General features: G+C 38.8%; 1 protein-coding gene across 3 annotated transcripts in view; it reads left to right on the top strand.

Moving 5' to 3' along the window:
* The window catches only part of USO1 (USO1 vesicle transport factor), a 67,199-nt gene that overhangs the window by 2,430 nt on the left and 42,406 nt on the right, over positions 1 to 22,363 (top strand). For all 3 annotated transcript variants that reach the window (XM_015831475.1, XM_015831476.1, XM_015831474.1), the window contains exons 2-5: positions 6,349 to 6,435; positions 6,543 to 6,607; positions 12,287 to 12,366; positions 21,199 to 21,299. In XM_015831475.1, coding sequence (XP_015686961.1) covers positions 6,349 to 6,435; positions 6,543 to 6,607; positions 12,287 to 12,366; positions 21,199 to 21,299 — 333 coding nt within the window. The remainder of the gene's footprint in view (positions 1 to 6,348; positions 6,436 to 6,542; positions 6,608 to 12,286; positions 12,367 to 21,198; positions 21,300 to 22,363) is intronic.

Below are 22,363 nucleotides of genomic sequence, written 5' to 3'. Positions count from 1 at the left end.
TTTTCACACTTATGACAGTTGCAGCATCCCCAGGGTCATGTGATTTACATTTGGATGCTTGGCAACTAATTTGTACTTAAGGTCATAGTGTCCCAGGGTCATATGATTACCTTTTGCAACTTTTTGACAAGCGAAGTCAATGGCTGGGGGGGGCATTGCCAATTCAACATCAGGTTGTGGGGCGCCTGTGGGGGTGCGGGCAGGGCTGTGGGAGGGATCCGTGGGTCTCTGGTGGAGGGGAGGTGGGACTGGGATGGGCGCCTTCCTTCCCTCCCTCCCACCCATTGTCCCTTCCTCCCTCCCTCTCATTGTCCCCTCCCTCCCTCCATCCCATTGTCTCTTCCTTCCTTCCCTCTTTGTCCCTTCCCATTGTCTCCTTCTTGCCTCCCTCCCTCCCTCTCATTGTCCCTTCCTTCCTTCCCTCTTTGTCCCTTCCCTCCTTCCCTCCCTCCTTCCCATTGTCCCTTCCTCCCTCCCTCCATGCTCAGGAAGGGACAAGGGGGGGGAACAGGCAGCCAGTGCGGCTGGTGGCCGTGCTGCCAGTGGCCATGGCTTGAAAGGCCACTATAAATTGCTGGACAAGAGCCACACAGTGTTAAGAGCAGAATGGCGGGAAGATATTTGTAATGAGGGAGGGAGAAAGACAGGCATCTCCTGAAGGAGACCAACAAATGGCCCTCACCCTCTTCCCACATCCGTGGACTCCGGGGGAGGGGATACCGCAAGCGGCATGAGAATCCATGTTACCTGTGCTACGCCGCCCAGACCACAGCCTGGTTTTGGCAGGCAGCGGTGCTCTCTCCTCACCGTGCGGAGTGGCTGGGCTGGGCGAGGCGAACTGGCGACATGCTGAACCTACCTGGGTGCGCACAGAGGCGGCGGCAAGCGCATGTGCCTGGCATCCCAGGTGACTTTTGCCACGCAGGCTGACCATGTTCTGAGTGCTTCCGTTTCACCCGGAACGCCAGGCGCATTAGCTCGCTGCCGCCTCTGCACATGCCCAGGCAGGTTCGGCATGTCGCCGGTTTGCCTCCTCCGGCCCAGCCCAGCCTCCGCACTGTGAGGAGAACGCGCCGCTGCCTGCTGAAATTGGGCAGGCTGGGAGGAGGCTGGACAGCATAGTGCAGTTAACATGGACTCTCATGCCACGACCCTTCCCCAGCTGCGTTTCTTACCTGTTTGTCACTGCCACCTGTGTGCGCACCTGGCCTGTTTTTTGTCCTCTCCTCTCTCGCCCCTCCTCCTTTTACCTTCTGTGCAGCTCCAGCTTACTCTTCCTCCTCCTCCCAAGGCTGCGTCTTTTTTTTTCTCTCCCTCTCCCGCGCAAACTGCCTCCTTTTATATCCCTTCCTGTCTCCGCACCCCTCCTCCTTTCTCTTCCGGAAGTGCTGATCCTGAGGCCTTTGCCTCGCCCCAGCAGCCCTGCAGCTCCTGAAGACTCTCACAGTAAGTCCTGTGCTGTGCCGCTTTGGCTCGTTCCCTTCCTCCACTAACACTTGGCAAGGCCATGTACCACCTGCCAAGTGTCAATGTACCACATGTGGTACGTGTACTACTGGTTGAAAAGCTTTGCTCTAATACAGCAAATTAAACAGATTTGTACAGATAGTTGGTTATAATTTCAGTAGGTAGCATATTGTTCCATGAGATACCAGTACGTTTCATCCTAGGTGTGTTTGTTGAATGTCTAGTTAGCAGAACCCCTGGATTCTAATTTTTAAAACGTATTAAATTCTGTAATTCTAAAAATTTCTCATGCATTTCATAAGTACTATTTTACTTTACTTTGGGATTACTTTCAATGAAAAACAAGGTGCTATAAATAAACAATCCTCTAAAATTATATTAAAGTAGAAGATGAAGTGTGCGCTTACAAGTAGTAAAACATATAAACAAATCAGAGAACACAATTTCCTAAAATGATGGATTTTAATTTTTTTCCCTACATCCTGCCTTTTAATACAATTCTCTTATATTTTAATATCTATATTCACATTGATATTTCTAGAATATTCTCCACTGAAGAATTGATTAAAGCAACCTTAAAAATAACACAACTTCGGTATACACTCTAATCCTCTGTAATTATGAAAAAAACAGAGACATTACCACTAAAGAACATGTACATGAATTTTAGCTTTTAGAAATTTACTCTAAAAAGACTCTTGTACTCTTTTACACATATGCACTAAGGCATATGTGTAAAATAATACAAGAGCCTTTTTAGAGTAACTTACAAAGAGATGCTAGAGTAACGCATAGCTTGTTTTTGTTACTTATTTTTTTTTCTTTTTGTAACTTAATTTTAAACATGACTAAAAAAAAATAAGTGGGAAGCATTTCTCTCAGTTGGTTCATCCACATTGGATTACTGAAAAATAAACTCGGTATGATTGTTGAGTAGAAGATATGCTGTGACCTTTGATAATATTGTTACATCCAAGGCATAAACAACATTCTGCTTATGTTCTGAGCATATTGTAAATATTTTTGCTGACTAAATTTTTTCACCAAAGTTTCTGCAAAATAATAGTTCTGCCTTTCCAAATGTTAAGATGATAAAAGCTTGTGGGGGAAGCTGTTTCTGAGTGAGGGAACTGTTATTGAGAAGGCCATCTTTTTCAGTGTATGGAACCATAGGCTTTCCCTCCTATTAAAAGGAAAATTCCACCCGCAGTAGATGGTTCACAAGTAACAGGGACCTGAGCTGACAAAGAAAATACTGACAAGTACTACACAAAAAGCAATTGTAATTTATAATATATATATTTCACAACTGTTAAGGTTTAAATGACATTATGAATCCTTTTTCCTGGGGAAAAATGAATCGTTGGTAGATTTCAAGTCAAAGAGGAGGAGAAATGAATGAAGACAGGCTATTTAATTCTTGTTTGTCTTGTAAGCTGTCACTGCAATGCCCAGCTTGTTTTTTACTGTTGAAATATGGAGTAATAAAGCTTAGGTTCCAGTGTAACACTCACATGTTTATGAGGGGAAAAAGAATTCAATGGTAAATAATTCTTCTGATTTGTTTCATAACTTTAGTATGGCTGTGATCATCAACAGGCATATTCTTTTAAATGCCAGCACAGAGAACTTTGAAATAAATATATTACAATGGATGGAAACTAATCAAGGAGAGAAGCAACCTGAAGTTAAGGAGAAACTTTCTAACAGTGAGAAAAATTAACCAGTGGAACAGCTTGCCTTCAGAAGTTGTGGGTGCTTCATCACTGGAGATTTTTAAAAAGATACTGGACAGTCATTTGCTTGAAATGATATAGGGCTCCTGCTTGAGCAGGGGGCTGGACTGGAAAACCTCCAAGGTCCCTTAAAGCAGGAGTCCCAACCCCCCGTCCGTGGACCGGTCCCGGTCCGCAGGATGCCAGCAAGCAGGCCACACAAACAAGCAAAGCTCCATCCTCGGGATGCAGGCACTATTCAAAACCACACCCCCTCTGGTCCGCGGAAAAACCTTTCTCCATGGCTCTGGTTCCTGATGCCCAAAAGGTTGGGGACCTCTGCCTTAAAGCTCTATTCTGAATTGAAAATTGAATTGAAATGAATAAATTTTGAAAGACTGCAGATGTACGGCAGTGAGACCCAGGTTCTAATTCACCCTCTATTATGAAAGCTCACTGGGTGACTTTGGGATAGTCACTCTCTTAGCCAATATACCTCACCTTGTATGCAAAAATAGGAGAAGGTATTATTATATATGCCCGTAGTGGCGAACCTATGGCATGTGTGCCACAGGCGGCACGCAGAGCAGTCCCTGTGGGCATGCGCACCATCGCCGCAGAGGGACATGGGGCCAAGCTGCTCCCCTCCACCTCTTCACGTGCGCCTGCGCTCTCGCTCTCTTTCTCTCTGCACTGGGAGTTGAAGCAGTTGCAAGAGCTGGGCGGATCCGGGGTGGATGGTGGAGGCAGCTGCCAAAGTGAGTTCAGGTCTGCCTGCAGAGCAATTTCGCCCCCCCACAGCCAATCCGGGCGGCAGAGGCCTTTTCCAAGACTGGAGGTCAGATCCATGGCCACGGGACGATTTTGTGGTGCCCCAGCATCCTGATTCGGGCTGCGGCGGCCTGGAAAAGGCCTCTGTTGCCCGTATCTATGCCTGCAGAGCGATTTTGCGCCACCCCATGGCCGATCCAGGCAGCAGAGGCCTTTTCCAGGCCTCTGAAGCTCAGATTGGGCCACTGGGGCACTGCAAAATTGCCCGCAGCCATGGATCTGAGTTCCACAGGCTTGGAAAAGGCCTCTGCCACCCTGATCAGCTGTGGGAGGGCATGAAATCGCTCTGTAGGCATAGATCTCGTTGGCAGAGGCCTTTTCCAAGCGGTGGCAGGGTGATCCGTACGGCGGATGGGGGAGAAATGGCAGCAGCACGATCCATGCAGCGGGTAGGGAGGAACCGGCAGTGGCAGCACAATCCGTGTGGTGGGTGGGGGAAACGGCAGCAATGGCAGCGCGATGCATGCGGCGGGTGGGGGAAATGGCGATGGCAGGGCGATCTGTGCAGCGGGTGGGGCGCAAACAGCTGCATCACGCCGAAATTGGCCGTTTGCTGCCTCCTGCCCAATGTCGCTGGCATGAGGCCACAGAAGAAGCCGGGCGGAGGTAAGGAACTGGGTCTGGGCTTTGCGAGGGTTGGGTTGGAGCGGTGGGAGAAGGGCAATCTATGAGGACTGGGTCGGGGCGGCGTGAGAACGGCACAGTGTGAGCGTTGGGTCGGATGCACATGGGGCTGCTGCCTTGCTTTCTGTGCCGGGGCTGGGCCTGACTGGGCGCGGAGCCTCCATGCCACTTCTTCCCCTGTGGACATCAGGAGCGCCAATCCCTCATCCCGGGGCGGCTGCCGCCCTCCCGTGCTCTCCAGCCCATTGCCGGCCAGCCGGCCACGCCGAGCTCGGGCAGAGGGAGGCCAGAGGGGAGCGAGAGCCGCGGCTGCCTGGCTCCTCCGCCTGAGGATGCGTGCGGGGAGAGGCGCCACCCGGCTCGGTAAGCTGTGATCTGCCTGCAGGAGGAGGAGGGCTGGCCAGGGACGGGTGCAGCGTTGCCCACTGGGGGAATCTGACCAGCCCCAGCCTGGAGGGGGCGAGAGACCGAGGGAGCCTGAAGGGAGGCATCCAGGCGAGCCTGGCTGGCCGGCAACAGGCTGGAGAGCGCGGGACAGCGGCAGGTGCCCCGGGATGAGCGGTAGGTGGGATGGGTGCTCCTGATGTCCACGGGGGAAGAAGCCGCATGGAGGGTCCCAGCCCAGCCCTGGCACGGCACGGAAAGCGAGGCAGCAGCCCCATGTGCATCTCCATGTGCGAGTGTGCCCCCGCCCTGCCAAGCAAGTGGAGCATCTGCAGCAGAAGAGTGCAGGCGGGCAGCGGAAGGCACGAGAAGCCCCTATCCCAGCACAGCCCCTCCTAACTCTCCTTCTCCCTCCCTCGGAATAGCTGCAGGGCTCAGAAATCTCCCCCTATGCCCCCCCATTCTCCCCAAGGAAGAAAACCATCGCGAGACACTCTTCTGTTTAACTTTTTCCCTTGTCGCTTTTTGGAGTTTTCATCCTGCTTTCATGAGATGGCAGCATTTGGGAGGGGGTGTAGCTGACCCCTTCCCTCCCAGCTATTAGGTGAGCAAGATGCCCTCCTGCCCACTGCCCCACCCGCCAGAGACCCCCTGGATCTCCCGCAACCCTGCCCGGCCCCCACAGGCATCCCTCCCCAGGAGCAACATCGATCTGGCCTCGCCACCCGTCTGCCATGACCACCGTAGCCACACCCACCCGGCGGGCCATGCCCACCCGGCGGGCCATGTCCACCTGGCACCCGGCGATACATAAGTAGGTTTTGGGTTGCAGTTTGGGCACTCAGTCTCTAAAAGGTTCGCCACCACTGATATATGCTATCTTGGAACTCTTGTAAAAAAAAGTGCAATCTAAATTAATAAATAGATAAAAGACTTCTGTGGAATGGAGAACTAATATCTAATAATAATCATTTTAATAATTATTTAATAATTTTAATTAAGTTTGCACATTGCTTTAAATTGGTTGGTTCAACCATTTCTCAATGAAATCAACAATTGGATTCATACAAAACATTAAGTCAGTATCAGTTATGTTGTATGTAGTTTTGCACTTCTGTATATGAATCCATGTAGCACATAATTTCAAATGAATTCATATTTATAAAATTGTTTATAAATTCATATTCTTTTTAAACTAACATGTAAATTATACCATGTTTAATTTTGATTACAATGAGAAAATCTGTATGAATAAATTCTAAGCTATAAATCTTGAATTTCAGCATTTTAGAACTCTAGTTTTTGAATCATTTTATTTCTGTCACAGATTCAAAAATTATGTGATAGAGTGGCATCTTCCACCTTACTTGATGATCGTAGAGATGCTGTACGTGCCCTTAAATCTCTTTCAAAGGTAGATATGTATTTTTTTCTAATAAAATTTCATGTGCATTTGGCATCTAAAGTAAGATTGGTAGAACATGATAACATTTTTTTAAATACTTGCTCTGTTCTTGGCAGAAATATCGTTTGGAAGTGGGGATTCAAGCTATGTCTCATCTTATACATGTTCTCCAAACAGACCGGTAAGATTTGCCAGATTATTTTAAAATATACAAATAGGATCTTCCAATAATAAAATCTGAATTATGAAATTGAATTATGATTAAAATGTAAGTAATATATTCATGAGAATCAAATTGATCAGTATCTGCCCAGTGTTTTCTGCAATAATGAGGTGTATATCTCATTCTACTTTAGTAAATTCAAGAAGCTTCAGAAATTATCAATGTAATTAACAAATTATTTACATTAAGAAAATTGACCTGGAATGCTTGAGACAGGCGTTACTTGCTTTTTTTATATAATGTTTTATTGATTTTCTAATTTTATATTTAAGTATTTAAAAAGCAGTGTGGCGGCTGAGTTAATCGATAATTCAATGACATACAAGTATCTTTAGTACAAGTCTCAAACTACCACATTAAATATTTCCTCTCTTTTCCCCTTAGAGTTTACTGTCTCATGTTTAAACTAATACAATTCTTCTTATATCAATTAAATAAAAATAACACTCTTACATTTATCAATACTTTTTAGCTTATATATTCCCTGGTTATTTTAACATTCAGTCTTTATAGACAATCAATGTCCTAATTAGTTTTCCCAATTTTTAGTGTCCCATTAATATTTAAATTTAACATTTAATATTTATAATTTCCAAGGTCTTAAGTAACCAAAGTTCCCTTTATCACAATTCATTACAAAGTCTAATATTCAGGATACACGTCTTATCTATTTGAATATATTCTATTTCTCACCATCTTACATCATCTAACTAATAATGCACTATAACATTTTTATTTTCTATTAATTTCCAAATGTCTTGAATTTAGTAACCAAAATTTCTCTTGTTTCAACATCAAATACTTCCTCTCTTTTTCTCTTACTGTCTACTATCTCATATTTAAGCAAGTACAGTTCTTATCATATCAGCTAAGTAAAAACATGTTTACTACATTTATCAATAGATTTTTAGCTTATATATATCTTAATTACTTTTACATTCAACCTTTATAAACAAATCAATATTCAAATTTAACTTTTAATAGAGACTTCCGGTGGGATGGCGCGCCGATGGCGGCTCTTTTGGAGCCGTCCGCTTGGGAAGGCGTCAGAGCCAGCCTGAACAGCGGACATCAGCTGTTCAGCGGCTTGGAACCTTGTGCCCCGGGCGAAGGGGTCGAGGTGAGTACTCCCGGATAGGAGTAGAGCCCCAAAAGCTCTCCCTTAACCCAGGGAGAGTGAAAATTGGGTGCTCCTCCGGAGTCCGGGAACCTCCGTCTCCCAAATGCCTTTGCTCCCTTTTTTTTTTGGGAGCGAAGCGAGTCGTTGCCTCCACCTCCGCGAATTATAGAGACTTGTGAGTAATAATAAGCGGACGGAATTGCCCGGGGATACTGGACTTTGATCAATCTAAGACTCTAACTCAATTTATTTACATCTTCCCTATTGAACTGGGGGAAAAGAAAAAAGAGAAAAAAGATGGCTGCGGTTTGCCTTTCTTCAAAGTGAGAGTGATTTTCTTTTTTCTTTCCGGTGGAATTGAATGAAGAGGGAAATTGTTACCCCTTGTAACATTGATATGGAAAGTTTTAGTGAATTCTTTTTTTTTCTTCTTTTTTTAATGAAAGAACTTTGGATTTGATTTTGGATTTCTCCCCCCTTTTGTTTCTGAAGCTGTGCTTAAAGAAGTTTGAAAAATGGCTTTACTTGAGGGAACTTCCGCTTTGTTTAAGGATTTTTAACAGTTTAACTTTGAAGTTAATTTTTCTTTAAATCTATCGATGGTTTCATTTGAAGATTTATAAAAAGTTNACTCAAGAAGAAGACTTGGATTTTAAGGAAGATATCTGGAAGGATTGGTGGCAAAAGCGGAAACTGGATTGGAAATATCTAAAGAAATTTTACAAGGATATAAAGAGGTGGTGATGGACTCAGTTGTGACTTTGGGATGCAATTTTAAAGAAATACTTATAGAAATGGAAAATTATAGTATTGCATATTAGGAGAAGCAACGGGGATTTCTTAAGAGTATCTTGTGATGTAATAATATAGGTATTTTTGTTCGAGATATTAAGAGATTAATTTTAAATTTTTTTGGAGAAGGAGATGAGATTTGGTGGAGGTGTGGATTCAAAAGGGATTTTTGAAGAGATGTTATTTTTGATGTGATTAATCAATATATTATAAAATGTTACTTTTGATATGACATATTGATAAGGTGATATATCTGACTTTGGGATGTAATTTTAAAAAACACTTATATTTTTGCTCGAGATATTAAGAGATTAATTTAAAAAAATAATAATAATAAGAAAAAATTCTTTGGAGAAGGAGATGGGATATTCTGATGGAGGTGTGGACTTAAAAGGGTATTTTGAATTTTAGTGGTTAAGAGATGCTATTTTTGATGTGATTAATTAATACTTTGGGATGTAATTTTAAAGAAATATTTATATGGTTAAAAGGGTTCTGAATTATAGTGGTTTAGTTACATGCTAACTGGCATTAATTAATATTGTGGGATTTAATTTTAAAAGTGTTTTGAATTTTAATGGTTATTATGGTGGAGTTGTGGAATTATAAGGGATTTTTGGGAAAAAAAATACTTATATATGGAAAATTATAGCATTGTATATTAAGGGGTAGAGGGATTATTGTTTATTATAAAATGTTACTTTTGATATGATATATTGATAAGGTACTTTGGGATGTAATTTTAAAGAAATAACTTTAGTGGTTAAAATTATAGCATTGTATATTAAGGAGTAGAAGGATTATTGCTTATTATAAAATGTTATGATATATTGATAAGGTGATATATAATTGGTGATTGAAAGCCAAGAATTGAAGAGAAGGCAAAGTTTTCTTTTCTTTTTTTTATTAAGACTAAGGGATTGGTGAAGATGGATTGGTTATATGTAGATAGATTATTGTAGTTTATATATGATTTTTTTTTTTAGTGAGTTAAAGTATGTTTATATTAGACTAGTTTATATTGGGTAGTTTTATGTAGACTTAGGAAAATGAGTGTTTAATCCCGTAACCAGTTCTGGGAAGTCTGGGGGTGAGGTGGGGAAAGGGATTTCTTATGTATTTTGGTATACTAGAATGGTAGTGAGATAAGAACGGATGCTCGGTTGACCTCCAGGAACACATTTGGAAAAGGAGGAGGGAAGGAGGGGGGATGTGTAGAGTAGAGTGGTTGAGAGGGAGAGGAAGAGGGAAGGAGGTAGAAAGAAGGAGGAGGGAAGTAGGTTGGAGAGAGGGAATGTGGTCCTGTGAGGCTGTTGAGCATTTTAGAATAGGAGGTTTTTTAGACAAGAATGGAGGCTCGATTTACCTACAGGACCACATTTGGAAGAGGAGGAGGGAAGGAGGGGGGATGTGTAGAGCAGAGTGGTTGAGAAGGTGGAGAGGAGGGAAGGAGATAGAAGGAAGGAGGGAAGTAGGTTGAAGAGAGGGAATGTGTTCCTGTGAGGCTACTGAGCATCTTAGAATGGGAGGTACTTTTTTAGTTCGTTCTTTTTTATTAATTGTATTATTGACTTATGCCATAATTGTATGATTGTTTATCTCGGGGGGAAAAAAAAATCAATAAAGTTTGTTTATAAAAAAAAATAAAAAAATAAACTTTTAATATTTATACTTCCAAGTTTTAAATACCAAAGTTTTTTTATCTTGGTTCATAACAAAATCTAGTATTCAAAGTATACATTTTGTCTATTTGAATATATTCTATTTTAATTCTCACTCATAAGTCAAAATCCCAATTTTTTTCAGCCTTATTCTAGCTTTCTTTCTTTCTTTGCCAATTCACCTTCCATATCTGTGTTTTAAGTCATCAAATAGATCTCCCTCTGTTATTATATATATTATTTGAGATAAAAGAGGCCATCCAGTCGCCATTTTTTTTGAAAGGCTAACAAATCATCTCTCTATTTTTCCATCTCGATGTAGTTGTTCTGAAATGTTTATCTTCCCTTTAGTCTGTTCTTCTTGATCCTCAGGTTTCTTCTGGTTTATATAGAAAGTCTTTTCCATTTTCAATGTTGTCAGTGCCTTTTCTGGGTTTTCCGTTAACTGTGTTTGTTGATCAGTTGAATCGTCTATCATAGTATTTGATTGTTCCACTTCTTCTATTATATCCTGTGTAGTTGATTCTTTAGTTGTAATCAAACTTTGAGTTCATATATCTAGGCTGACATCTTGTTCTTTTCTGTAGCTTCTTATTTCATCAGAAGCTGTAAGAATAGTTTCATAAATTGCTTTCAACATAAAGAGAATCTGTTCCTGATCTTCATCCATGTTCTCTTAGTGGTGTGTTAAATTAAAAACTTTACAATCAGAGAGTGAAAATAATTTTGTCACTGAGTATAGAACACAGCTGGGCTTCTCACAGCTGATATTTTCCAAGGTTGCAAAAGTCTTATATATAGTTGGTGCTTCAAGTCAAGTCTCTTTTAAACAATAACAAGTTGTAATATCAGGTTTAGCCACAAGATGTCGCCCATACCGTTTAAGTTTTTTTTTAAAGTCCAAAATTTTTATAATTCTTTTCCCAATTTTACTTCTTTTTTGTAAGTAAAAACCCAAATCTTTAATAAAAATAAATCTTTTAGTCCTCAAATTTTAGAAAGATAGAAATCCAGTTAGAATCAAATTATTCTTTCAGCGTTTTAAGCTCCCCTGGATAGTCAGTTGCCACTGTTTTTAGAGGGTGGGATAGAATTTCCCTTCCCTCTTTCCAAACAGGGAAAATACTTTGGGCAGCTTATACAGGTAGAAAAAATAGTTAGGATTGAAGAGAGGTTCAGATCTCACCCAGTGTCATCCGCGCTGCTTTATAGGTGCCTGGTGGTAAGTTTGACTTCAGCTGTCTGCAGCCTAGTGACGGGCCATATTTCTATGGCCAGTCTTTTGTCCGCCGGTTTGGAGGGCTGCCCCGGATCAAGCGGAAGGACTACTGTCCTCCTGCTATCAAGCAGGGGTCCCCTTCTTGCTTGTCACTCCTACAGGGTGACTTTCGACCCTTTCCAGGGTCCCCCAGCGGTGCAAAATCAGACGTGGAAGACGGAGCTTGCCTTCCAGTGTCCGCGGCAGCCACGGCGGCAAACCGGAAGTCGTTTCTTACTTACTCATCATTTGTTCAACAACAATTTGAATAATGAAATGAATAATGAAACTTATAACTAACTGGTCCTTGAAGTTTCAGCCTTTGTATCAATGCCATGGTCACTTGATTGCAATTCAGCCATTTGGCAACCAGTTTGTATTTATGATGGTCACAGCATTCCACAGTAACATAATCTCCATTTGTGACCTACACAATTGTTTTCCAACAAGGAAAATCAATGGGGAAGCAGACAGGAAGTCACAAGTCATGGTCACATGACATTGTATTTAATGACCACAGGTGATTCACTTACAACACAGCCAGAACTACCACACTGCTCTCATAAGTCTGGCACAGTAATATGATTTTTCTTTTTAGACCACATTGTGTAATGACAGAGTTGTCAGTTCCTATTGCAGTCAGTATGCAAAGACTACCTGTACTAGAATTCCTAAACATACTCCTTATCGAGTATTGGGGACTTTGCAATAAGCGTTGAAACGAAATCAGATTATATAATTATATTATTTGCAGTGTTGGTATTATACGCAGTATGTTCAATGAGAGTTTGTTCTTTTATTCATAGTTCAGATTCTGAAATAATCGGCTATGCTTTGGATACCCTCTGTAATATCATGTCCAATGATTTGGAAGAGGAAGAACAAGGTAAGTATTTTATTTTTAATAAGTACTTAACAAATAGAGTTTACTTAATTTTATTTAATTTGGTGAAATAACTTTTTTTAAAATTATAGTGATCTGCTTTAGATATGCAAGGCTGCATTAAGTTTTGGCTCAGTTGCTGTCACCTCTATAATGGCCAGAGGAAATGTGATGCATATAAATCCAGTTTTAAGTTGAAAAAAAGCTTTCTGTATATGAACTTGAGTACTATGACTATTTCTGAAAAAACAAGATATAATCCAGGATTTAACATACACACACACCCACACACGTTTTTGCAAAATGGTTATTGGATGGGATATATTGAGTCCTTCTTCTCAAGTGCAGCTACAAGGAAGTGAGAAAAAATAGAGGCTTATGAAGTTCATGTAGTTGTAGATCATAGTTTAGGGTTGCATCCAAGCTAAAAATAATTTTGCTTTAGTCTTTAGGAATTTTTGTTTTGGATTTGCATGTTTTGTTTTTAATGTAGTGTTACCTAAATGAGCAGCATCCAAGAGCATTGTTTTAAATTCAAGAAGTATATGCTGAAGCCAGTGGTCACAGAAATCAGTTTGAATGTTTATAAGTCAAAATAAGTAAAGTAATTATGTTAAAATTTCTAAAATTAAAGGTTCTCATTTCATTCTAGTTTCAAATTATTTTGTTTTACTGATAACCACATTTCATTGTGGTATTTCTTTTTATCTTATTTAAAGTTGCCAACTTTAAATACCCTTTTGCTTTTTTAAAAAAAAACCCTATTTCATGTTAGAGAAAGTAATTTAAAAAGATCTACAGTACTATGTTGATGTGAAGGATTGGAACTGTTTTTTATTAAATTGGCCCAATAAGAAACAAAATACTGTAAATTGCTCAAATGCACTGTATTTCCCAATATTGGGAGAATGCCTGTGTGGTGGATCCTGCATCTGGGACTCAACATCAACCCAAAGGAAATCTTAATCTCTAGACACCTGGCTATTGCCAAAATCTATTAATTGATAGGCACGCTTTTGGTAGCACAGAAGACAGACTTATGGCATCAGAACCAGTAGTCCTGGAACTATTAAGATTCCTACAAATAGGACAAAGTGGAAGGGCTTTGGGAGATTTTGAGAACCACTGAAAAGAAAGAGGAGTTCAGTAAGTGTGAGATGAAGCAGTACAACCCAAAAATCCTCCCTTAATTGGTTTGTTATAAGTTTGCCTGAGAACTAACTTTTCACAGTTGCATTATTACATTCTTATCCTACCCATCTTGGGTTTGCCATCCAGATGGGGCTTGACAAAGGCTGACAGCTAATGCATTGTATCAGTTGGTTGCCACTTTGGGTTATGTCCTGGTTGGGTGAAGGGTATCCTTTCCTAAGAGTATCCCTGCTACCAAACCTATTTGGCAGATGTCCCAAAAGCATATTCACCTATTTTTTGGTAGCCATATTAACTATGAAGATTACAGAATGAGGGGCTCTCTCTGTGAAAAGAATATCAAGATAAGATGGTGCTAAGACTAGACTTCTGCTTCATGCCCAGTGTCAGTTCCAAACTCCACTGAGCACAAGGGATTGTATTTCCCCCTTCCCACCCTAGATAACATACCTGCCACGATCTGGATGTGCGTGGAGTACTTAGAATATACTGATTCCACAGATATATATACTAAATATATATTCAGTCTATCACCTATAAACTTGAGGAATTTGCCATCAGCAAGTGTGTCAGAGAATATATTACAATGGCATATTCAGCCAGCACAACTCTTCTTAGCATATCTGGTCAGAGTGCCAGCAACATCAAAGGCTATAATGGTGAGAATTCCTCTAATTTTTTTAAAGATACTGATCTGATCTGAACCATCTACATACATTAAATATTGTAAGATAGAAAAGTGAGGCTCCACAGATCAATACTGAGGAGGTTTTAACATTAAACTAACTCTGAGTATACTAGGTTTTTTGTTCTTTCAGTTCCATCTTCAGTGACCAAGAATTATAGTTGGATTTAAAGACTTAGTTCCTTTCACAGTCAGTGACAGTCCCACCACTGAAAGGCAATTATTCTAGTGACCAGGGACCACATACTGTAAAGATGTTACACTATTGTCAGTTGAAGTTAAAATATGTACCTGAAGGGAGAGGCTTAAGCCTTCCCTTCTAACTAGAAGAGGATGAGTAAATATCTTTTCTATAGCATCAGTTTGTATTTTTCCTTTCAACATCAGTTGTATAAAATCACTTGTGCTTCTTTGCAATATTAAATAGAAGTTGCTTTATTTTTTAAAACTTTCTCTCTTTTCCTCTGCTCTTACAGATGATTCTGAAGGTAAAAGAAACTGAGTATATATCAGTATGTTGCATTTAATTGTAATTCTAATTATTAATTATTGACAACACCTGTTTGAAAAAAGGGTGCTATATTTTAGAAAATAGTATTAATTTTAGCACTTTTTACATGCACACAAATGTCTGACACAAACTTGACATGGTCTTCATGTTAAGGGGAATCATGTAGTAATTTTAGGTATTAATTGAAAGAAATATGGATGATACTAGATACTGAAGTAAAATACTTGGATTTTTTTACTTAAAGAGCTTTCAATTAATATGCTGTTTAAAAATAATTGCGAAAGACAATTATTATTCCTTGAATAATCTATAGAAGCAAATTGACTTTTTTGCAGTATCCTTTTAAAACAGAGTTGGATCCATTAGAATGCTTTAATTTACATACTTTCATAAAGATTGTTTTCTAGTTAACTAGTTAATTGTATGTTATGCCTGTCCTAATTTATTAAGCAGTCAAACTTTTGTTCTAATACTCCATTACTGGTAAGAATGTATAAACAGACATTTTACTCTGACAACATTGGCAGTTAGCCAACGAAAACTAAGTGTATTAAAACAGTTTTGTTTGTATGTTATCCTGGTATTCGATTATCTTCTTGAATATATATATTAGTTTTTTTATAATCACAAGTGCTTAAAATACTATTAGCAACATATTATCTGGGTTTCAATCTCTAGTTTACTAATACATATTAAGTTCCTTTCTCTCTACCTCGTTTTTCTAGCGAAAATCTATGTGAAAATACCTGGATGGCTTTCAGCAATGGAAGCGTTTGTTCACCCAAACTTAATAAACTATAACAAAATTGTGACTTATAAAGACATTTTGAATAAAGAAGGAAAATTAAAACATAGAGAAGAACCAGAAGAACAGGGTATTGATTTATCATAGTGCTCATATCTGCAAATTCAAATGAGATATGAAAAAGATGTTAAAATATCTGGGTTCTATAAAGAACAGACAGAATTTGATAAGATACTACTGACATCAGATGAAAAATTGATCACGAACTTTATAAATATACAGTATGCTAAGCTTAAAAATGAAAGAGAAACAAATTAAAGAAACAATGATAACATGGGCAAAGAACTTTGGATGTAACATAGAACTAGAAAAATGGCAAAGCCTTTGGGAAAGAAATTTGAAAATAACAAAAGCAGTAGCATACAAAGAAAATGTATATAAAATGTTTTATACATGGCATTTAACATCTGTGACGTTAGCAAAAATGTTTAAAGATGTATCAAATAATTGTTGGAAATGTAAACAAAAAATAGGCACTTATTACTATCTTTGGTGGACATGCTCTAAAGCTAAGATTTTGGTTAATACATACATGGTTAGAGAAAATGACGAAAAAACATATAGAGCAGTGATGGCGAACCTTTTAAAGACCGAGTGCCCAAAAACTGGTCCCGCCCCCGCTCCACCCCCTGCTTCACCCCTGCTCCGCCCCCCATCTGCCCACAGAATCACTCACCGCCTCCAGGGCCCACTGCAGATCGCCCAGCAGCGCCATGGCAGCCTCTGCCCGCGCCCGGCAGCATTAGCTGCGCGATGGGGCATGAGGGCAGAGTCTTGTCTACGCTGCCTGGCTGCCATGTCCTTGACTGCACTGCTCCGCGTGGGCCACGCTCGGGGGCAACCCTTCTCCAGGAGGGCTGCTGGTGAGGAGGGTATCACGGGGCGAGGCGAGGCTGGGGCAACGGCACGTGTGCCCACAGAGAGGGCTCCGAGTGCCACCTCTGGCACCCGTGCCATAGGTTCGCCACCACTGATATAGAGTTTAAGCCAGAATTATTTTTGTTAGCATAATTGTAGATAATTATGAGAAAGAGTGTATATATTTAATTTTACATATATTAACTGCAGCAAGAACTGTATTTGCTCAGCATTGGAAAAATGAAGATCTACCAGCGGAGGCGGAGGATTAATTAAAAAAATCTTAAGAGTGTGCAGAAATGGGTAGATTGACATTGAAAATGAAAGAGAAAGAAGATTCAGGTTTTTTTAGAACATAGGATACTTTTTATAATTGGCTAGAAAAACGATGTAGAGAGAAAATAAACAGTTTTAACCTGGTTAATAGTATCCTTATTCATATTTGTGTGTGTGTGTGTGTGTGTGTGTATGTAGGGCTTATGTTATGATATTTTATCAACTTATATTATGAGGTATTATTAAAAAGATTAACCAAAGCACATTTTTAAAGAATATGATTATTAGATTGTTTTAATAACTTTGATTATCAAATGTTGGAAAAAATTGCAATTATACTAAGGAATTTTAAATACTTTAAGGGGAATGCATCTTTAAAGGGAAATTTCCATGTGTCCACTGTGCGTACAGTTGAAGTTGCTAATGCTACACTAACAAAACAATTCAGTGAGATTTCTGTGAATGTAATATAAGATTGTAAGTCAGCACTTCCCAAATTTTTTCGTTCATTATTCAAAACTGCTTATCAGAAATTCCTTATTTAAATATTCTGGTTGTGATTGGGTAATGAATTTGTGTGTATTCTTACCCAAAGAAAAGTACTTTTACCTAATTTTGAATAAGTTATCCAGGTTTGGAAAGCATTGTTTTAACTACTGGTAAGTAGATCTAGAAAAATTACTAACCTGCAGAACATTTACTAGCCTATTAAGGCATATAAGAGAAGGAAGAACAAGCTCCAGTAGCTAACTATTCTGTATGTGTTTGGAACAGCACATGTAATCTATGAACTGTAATCAATGTACAGCCAATATAAAAGAAGATTTTTTTTCATTTTTTTCTATCATTTTTATACTTCACTGTAATTCTTGCTGTCATTTCCTGTTCTCTTTTTAATTTTTAACTTCCTGAAACTCAGATCAACTCCAGTCTTTGCGATTGGAAGTATATCATTTTGAAACCTTTCAACTTTTGAATTTATCTGATCCCAAGCTGTGTACATTTATGAAATAGCAATGTTACACTAGTCTTCTTTATATTTCTTTTAGGGGATAGAACATGATCCCCTGCTAAGAACCTTGGTGAATGTTTAAGACTGCAGATAGTCTTTAAAACCTTGTTTATTACATCTTGTGGCTGCAATTGCTTTAAGATAAGTGATAAAATGGTATGAAAACTATTAGTGGAAATAATAAAACAAAAAATAAATCACCCTCCCCCCCAAAAAAATTACTCCCAGGACTGCAGTCAAACTTTAAATAATAGAATTTCTGCTGGAATGGAACTGAGTCGGGCATAATTAAGAAGCCTTGTGAAGGATGGCATAGATATTGACCACAAGAGTAACTCTGTAATATAGTAGGGAATGCCCTAGGCTGAAAATCCACATGATCAAATGAGATACTCCATTGGATCAGAAGTCTGTATATATACGGCTACAAGCACTACACAATATCTCCTACTTTACCCTTTGTTTGGGGATAAATTGTTGCACGCTATAATGTCGTGTTCTAGGCAAGCATTGGTATTTGCATAACAGTGGGACTTCTATATAGACAAGATTTGCAGATGTAATTTAATCTCCTTGATATGAGAAAAGATCAATAGTATTTATCTCTCTAGTATTGTCTTTATTTCTCATATTAAGTCTCCTCTATACCACACACTTTTTAATTTTTTTTAAAAAAATGTACTGTAAACATTAATCAATCTTTTAGTAATTTGCTTTTTTTCCTAAAAAAAATGGAGGTGGAGATCAGGAAGGACATTCTGATCTGCTTTACAATTTATGATTATTTGTAACAGCCACTAACAGTGATCCACACATTTTTACAATTTTATGTTCAGTGCTATGTATCATATTGATTTCATAGTTAATGGGTGTCTATCTTGTAATTAAAGAAGGGTAAATGTTCCACAGTTATGAAAAGATTTCACAATCTGTGTCAATTACATTTTCCATTTTGCTCTGAAAATACAGATTTTTTTATGTAAGACAGTCTCATAGTTCTGAAATGAAATAGGTTTATCAATGATACTGACCTCTTGAGTGCAAGAAATAGCAATTCTTGTAAGGCCAGGGAGAAAAAAATCTTTTTGTCCCTTTCAGTTTTGAAGAAGGAAAATCTGACAAGGAAAAAGGGATTTGTAATCAGTAGGGAACCATCATTCTACAAGCAGCTGGTTCCCATCAAGAATTTTTCAATAAGGAACAGCCAGTATAACAGTATTTGTGATTTGATATTAATAAGAGGCACCTCAGATCAGCATTAATGAAGTGACTATTCAGAAGTCTAGCTAGGTTCCAGACTCTCAAAGTGGAACAACCAATAGGTATTGGCATAGTGTATTGGACAATATATATTGAAGATTTCTGCAGTCATTCTTTCTCAGAAAGCTTTCCTGTTGCACATTGCTTGGGCAGCATCCATTGGAAACTGCTGTAAAGTGGAAGGCCAGACCAAATGGTAGAGTGGACTGATATCTGCAATTTTTATCTGAATTAACAATGCTAGTGTAAGAAAAGAACTCTACTGTTGACTAAAAAACAGAAACAATAAGAATTTAATCTTTAAAAATAGAGAAACTGAGAATTAAATCTTAGCTAAATTTATTCATATTAGTTTGTTCTTACATACATAATATGGCCTCAATACTATTTCATTGTATTACAAGTAGAATACATTGTGCAATTCTGTATATGAGTTCTGTATGGTTCATAACAATTGAAATCTGGGACTATTCAGTGAAGTAATGGAAAAATATTTTATATATCAAAAAATAGATATGCTGTCCTATACCCCGCCCTTCGGGAGAAGGGCGGGGTATAAATTAAAGTAATAATAATAATAATAATAATATTTAAAGACTAGGGGACACTCAGAGTAGAAAACACTTCAGAATAATCTATAACAAAACATAATTTCATGACAAAAATAACATCCATTAAAGTAAGTGTAGAATTAATAACACTAACTGTAACACTAGATGAAATATGTATAATAACAGTAGCAGACTTATATATTGCTCCATAATGTTTATAGCACTGTCTGAGCACTTTACAGTGTAAGCATATCCCCATTTTACAGACCTCGGAAGGATGAAAGATGAGTCCACCTTGAGCCAATCAGGATCAAACTCCTGGCTGTGGACAGACTTAGCCTGTAATACTGCATTCTAACCACTGTGCCACTATAGCTCTTTTAAAACCATAGGTCATGTTACATATAGGGTAACAACAATCCCACAACTCGCATTTAATTCCCAAATGTTTAGTGAAAAAGAACTATATTCATTTTCTTCCTGAAAGCAACAGCATGAAGCCATCCTGAACTCCGAGGGAATGTTGTACCACAAGGCCAAGGATACTGCAGAAATGACCTGCTTTTAACTTCCATCATTTCAGTTTGAATATATAGGACAGATTCAGTTTAAAGAACATAATACCATAGAGAAAAAGCATGTGTGTCCTAAAGAGCTTTATAGATCATAACCAAGTCATTGAATTATATATGGAAACCTACTATATATTATATAATATAGAATCTAAAATACAGGCATTATCCTGCTGTAATGGCTCACACTTGCCAGCAAACAAGTTGACAGTTTCTGAACAAACTGTAGTTTCTAAGTCTTCAAGGTCTGAAACAGTTATAGTAATTCAGTCATGCAGTGATAAAGTCAGTATTGCTAGTTCTTGTTCAGATTTTATTTATAGATATCAGACACACAACAAGATATACACAGTATCTTCTGCTTGGCCCAGGTTATTTTCTACATCTTCAATTATCATTGCAAACTAATGGACAACTTCTCCCAACAATTTTATATGGTTATTGACCAACAAAAATATATGGTCTGCCCACCAAGAAAGGCCAAGGGCTTAGGGAATTCCTACCCTTTACTAGCTGGAAGGCATACTACTCCATAAGACAATGCTAACTTTCATAGGCAGTCTAGAAGGATACCATAATTCATGATATCAAACACTGCCGAGGAGTCAAAGGACCAGAAAGGCTACATTGCCCTCATCCATATCCACATCTAATAATGTTTCCATCATATAACTGGGCCTAAAGCATCATTCAACCAGTATTCTCTATAACTACACTACCTTCTTCAGAATGTCCCTATACATACAGAAAATTGGAAACTTGCCAGACATTATACAGTGCATTATTTAATAAATGGTTCATTCAGGAAGAGGCTTTTGAACTTAAAAAAAATATGAGATGAAATTGTTTTTTGCATAAGGGATTCCTGTTTGCGAAATTCAACTTAGTGTCTTTTTCTGAATATGAATGGGTTAAAGAAGTCTTAGATAAAGCACTGTTATATTTTTGAATGTTTGTTTACTAGTTCATTGAGTTTGTTTTACTTTAGCATTTACTACTAAGTCTATAAACTCTAACACCTATAGTCCTGAAATATTCTTATATAATATGAAAGATATGTCTAATTGTTCAATTTCACTTTTTAATATTTTTTATATTTATTTTAAACTGTCCTTGTTGAGACCTCTGAATTGTACTGTATTTAATGTTACAGAAGAAAATTCACAGAAACAAACAGAAGATTTTGGAAGTCAGTTTACTGAAATTTTCATTAAGCAACATGAAAATGTCACTCTTCTGCTGACTTATTTAGAGGTGAGAATTGTTTTGTTTAATTATGAAATAAGTAGTTCATTTAACTGAATCACATTCCTTAGTGACATTCCAATTCCTTAGATGACCCTACATAATATTCCATGGACTGCATCAAAACTATTTATCGTTTCCCCCCCGGTGGTATCTCTTAGTTGACAGAGAAGCCATGGTTTTGCTTGCCTGATCCCCTTTCTCAAGTCATTCCTTAATGATGGGACTCAAATTTTATTTTTATTCAGTCACTCCTGTTAAAATAAGTTTGAGAAATAAAATGGGAAGGAAAAAAAGGTACCAAAACTTTGTTGATTTTCCTTCTCTTGGATAATGTTTTTTCCGCATGGTAGATAATACCCTCCAACTGTTATTAAACTACACTTCCCAGGTGTTAAATTCATCCTGAGTAAGTACAGGTAATCCTTGATTTATGAGCATTCATTTAGTGACCGTTCAAAGTTAGAAAGGCGCTGAAGAAAGTGATTTACAGCAGTCACAATGTCCCTGCATTCACACAACTATTGGCAAAGAGCCAGTTTGCTAAGGGTTAAGGCATAAGGCTAAAAAACAGGAGATTGTGAATTCTAGGTCTGCCTTACACATGAAAGCTGAATGGGTTACTTTGGGCCAGTCACCAGGAGACTGAGTTCTAGTCCTGCCTTAGGTATAAAAAAACATCTGGGTGATTTTAGGCCAATTTCTCTTTCTCAGCCAACCTACCTTACAGCATTGTTTTGGGGAAAATAAGAGGAAGAAGTATTAGGCATATACACTCAAAAGTTCTAGTCTAAAATAAAGGACTCTTCCATATTCCTGAGGGCAGGAAATCACTGCTGTGCACAAGCCAGCTTCCTTTGATCTTCCAAGCATCCTGTCTTAAATGTCAGGATTAACTCCAAGCCCATCAGTCCATGGCAGCCTTTTTCAATTTTGGCAACTCTGATTTTTCTGGGAGTTGAAATCCACAGGTCTTAAAGTTGCTGAAGTTGAGAAACACCGCTCTGTGGAACCCAGTTACAAGTGGATTTTGTGTAATTTAAAGAGTTGGAAGGGCCCTTGGAGGTCTTCTA

The sequence above is a fragment of the Protobothrops mucrosquamatus genome, unplaced genomic scaffold, assembly GCF_001527695.2.
Source record: "Protobothrops mucrosquamatus isolate PMUCROS unplaced genomic scaffold, P.Mucros_1.0 scaffold_257, whole genome shotgun sequence".
In the NCBI taxonomy this organism is placed as follows: domain Eukaryota; kingdom Metazoa; phylum Chordata; class Lepidosauria; order Squamata; family Viperidae; genus Protobothrops; species Protobothrops mucrosquamatus.
This window is presented reverse-complemented; position numbering and strand designations above follow the sequence as displayed.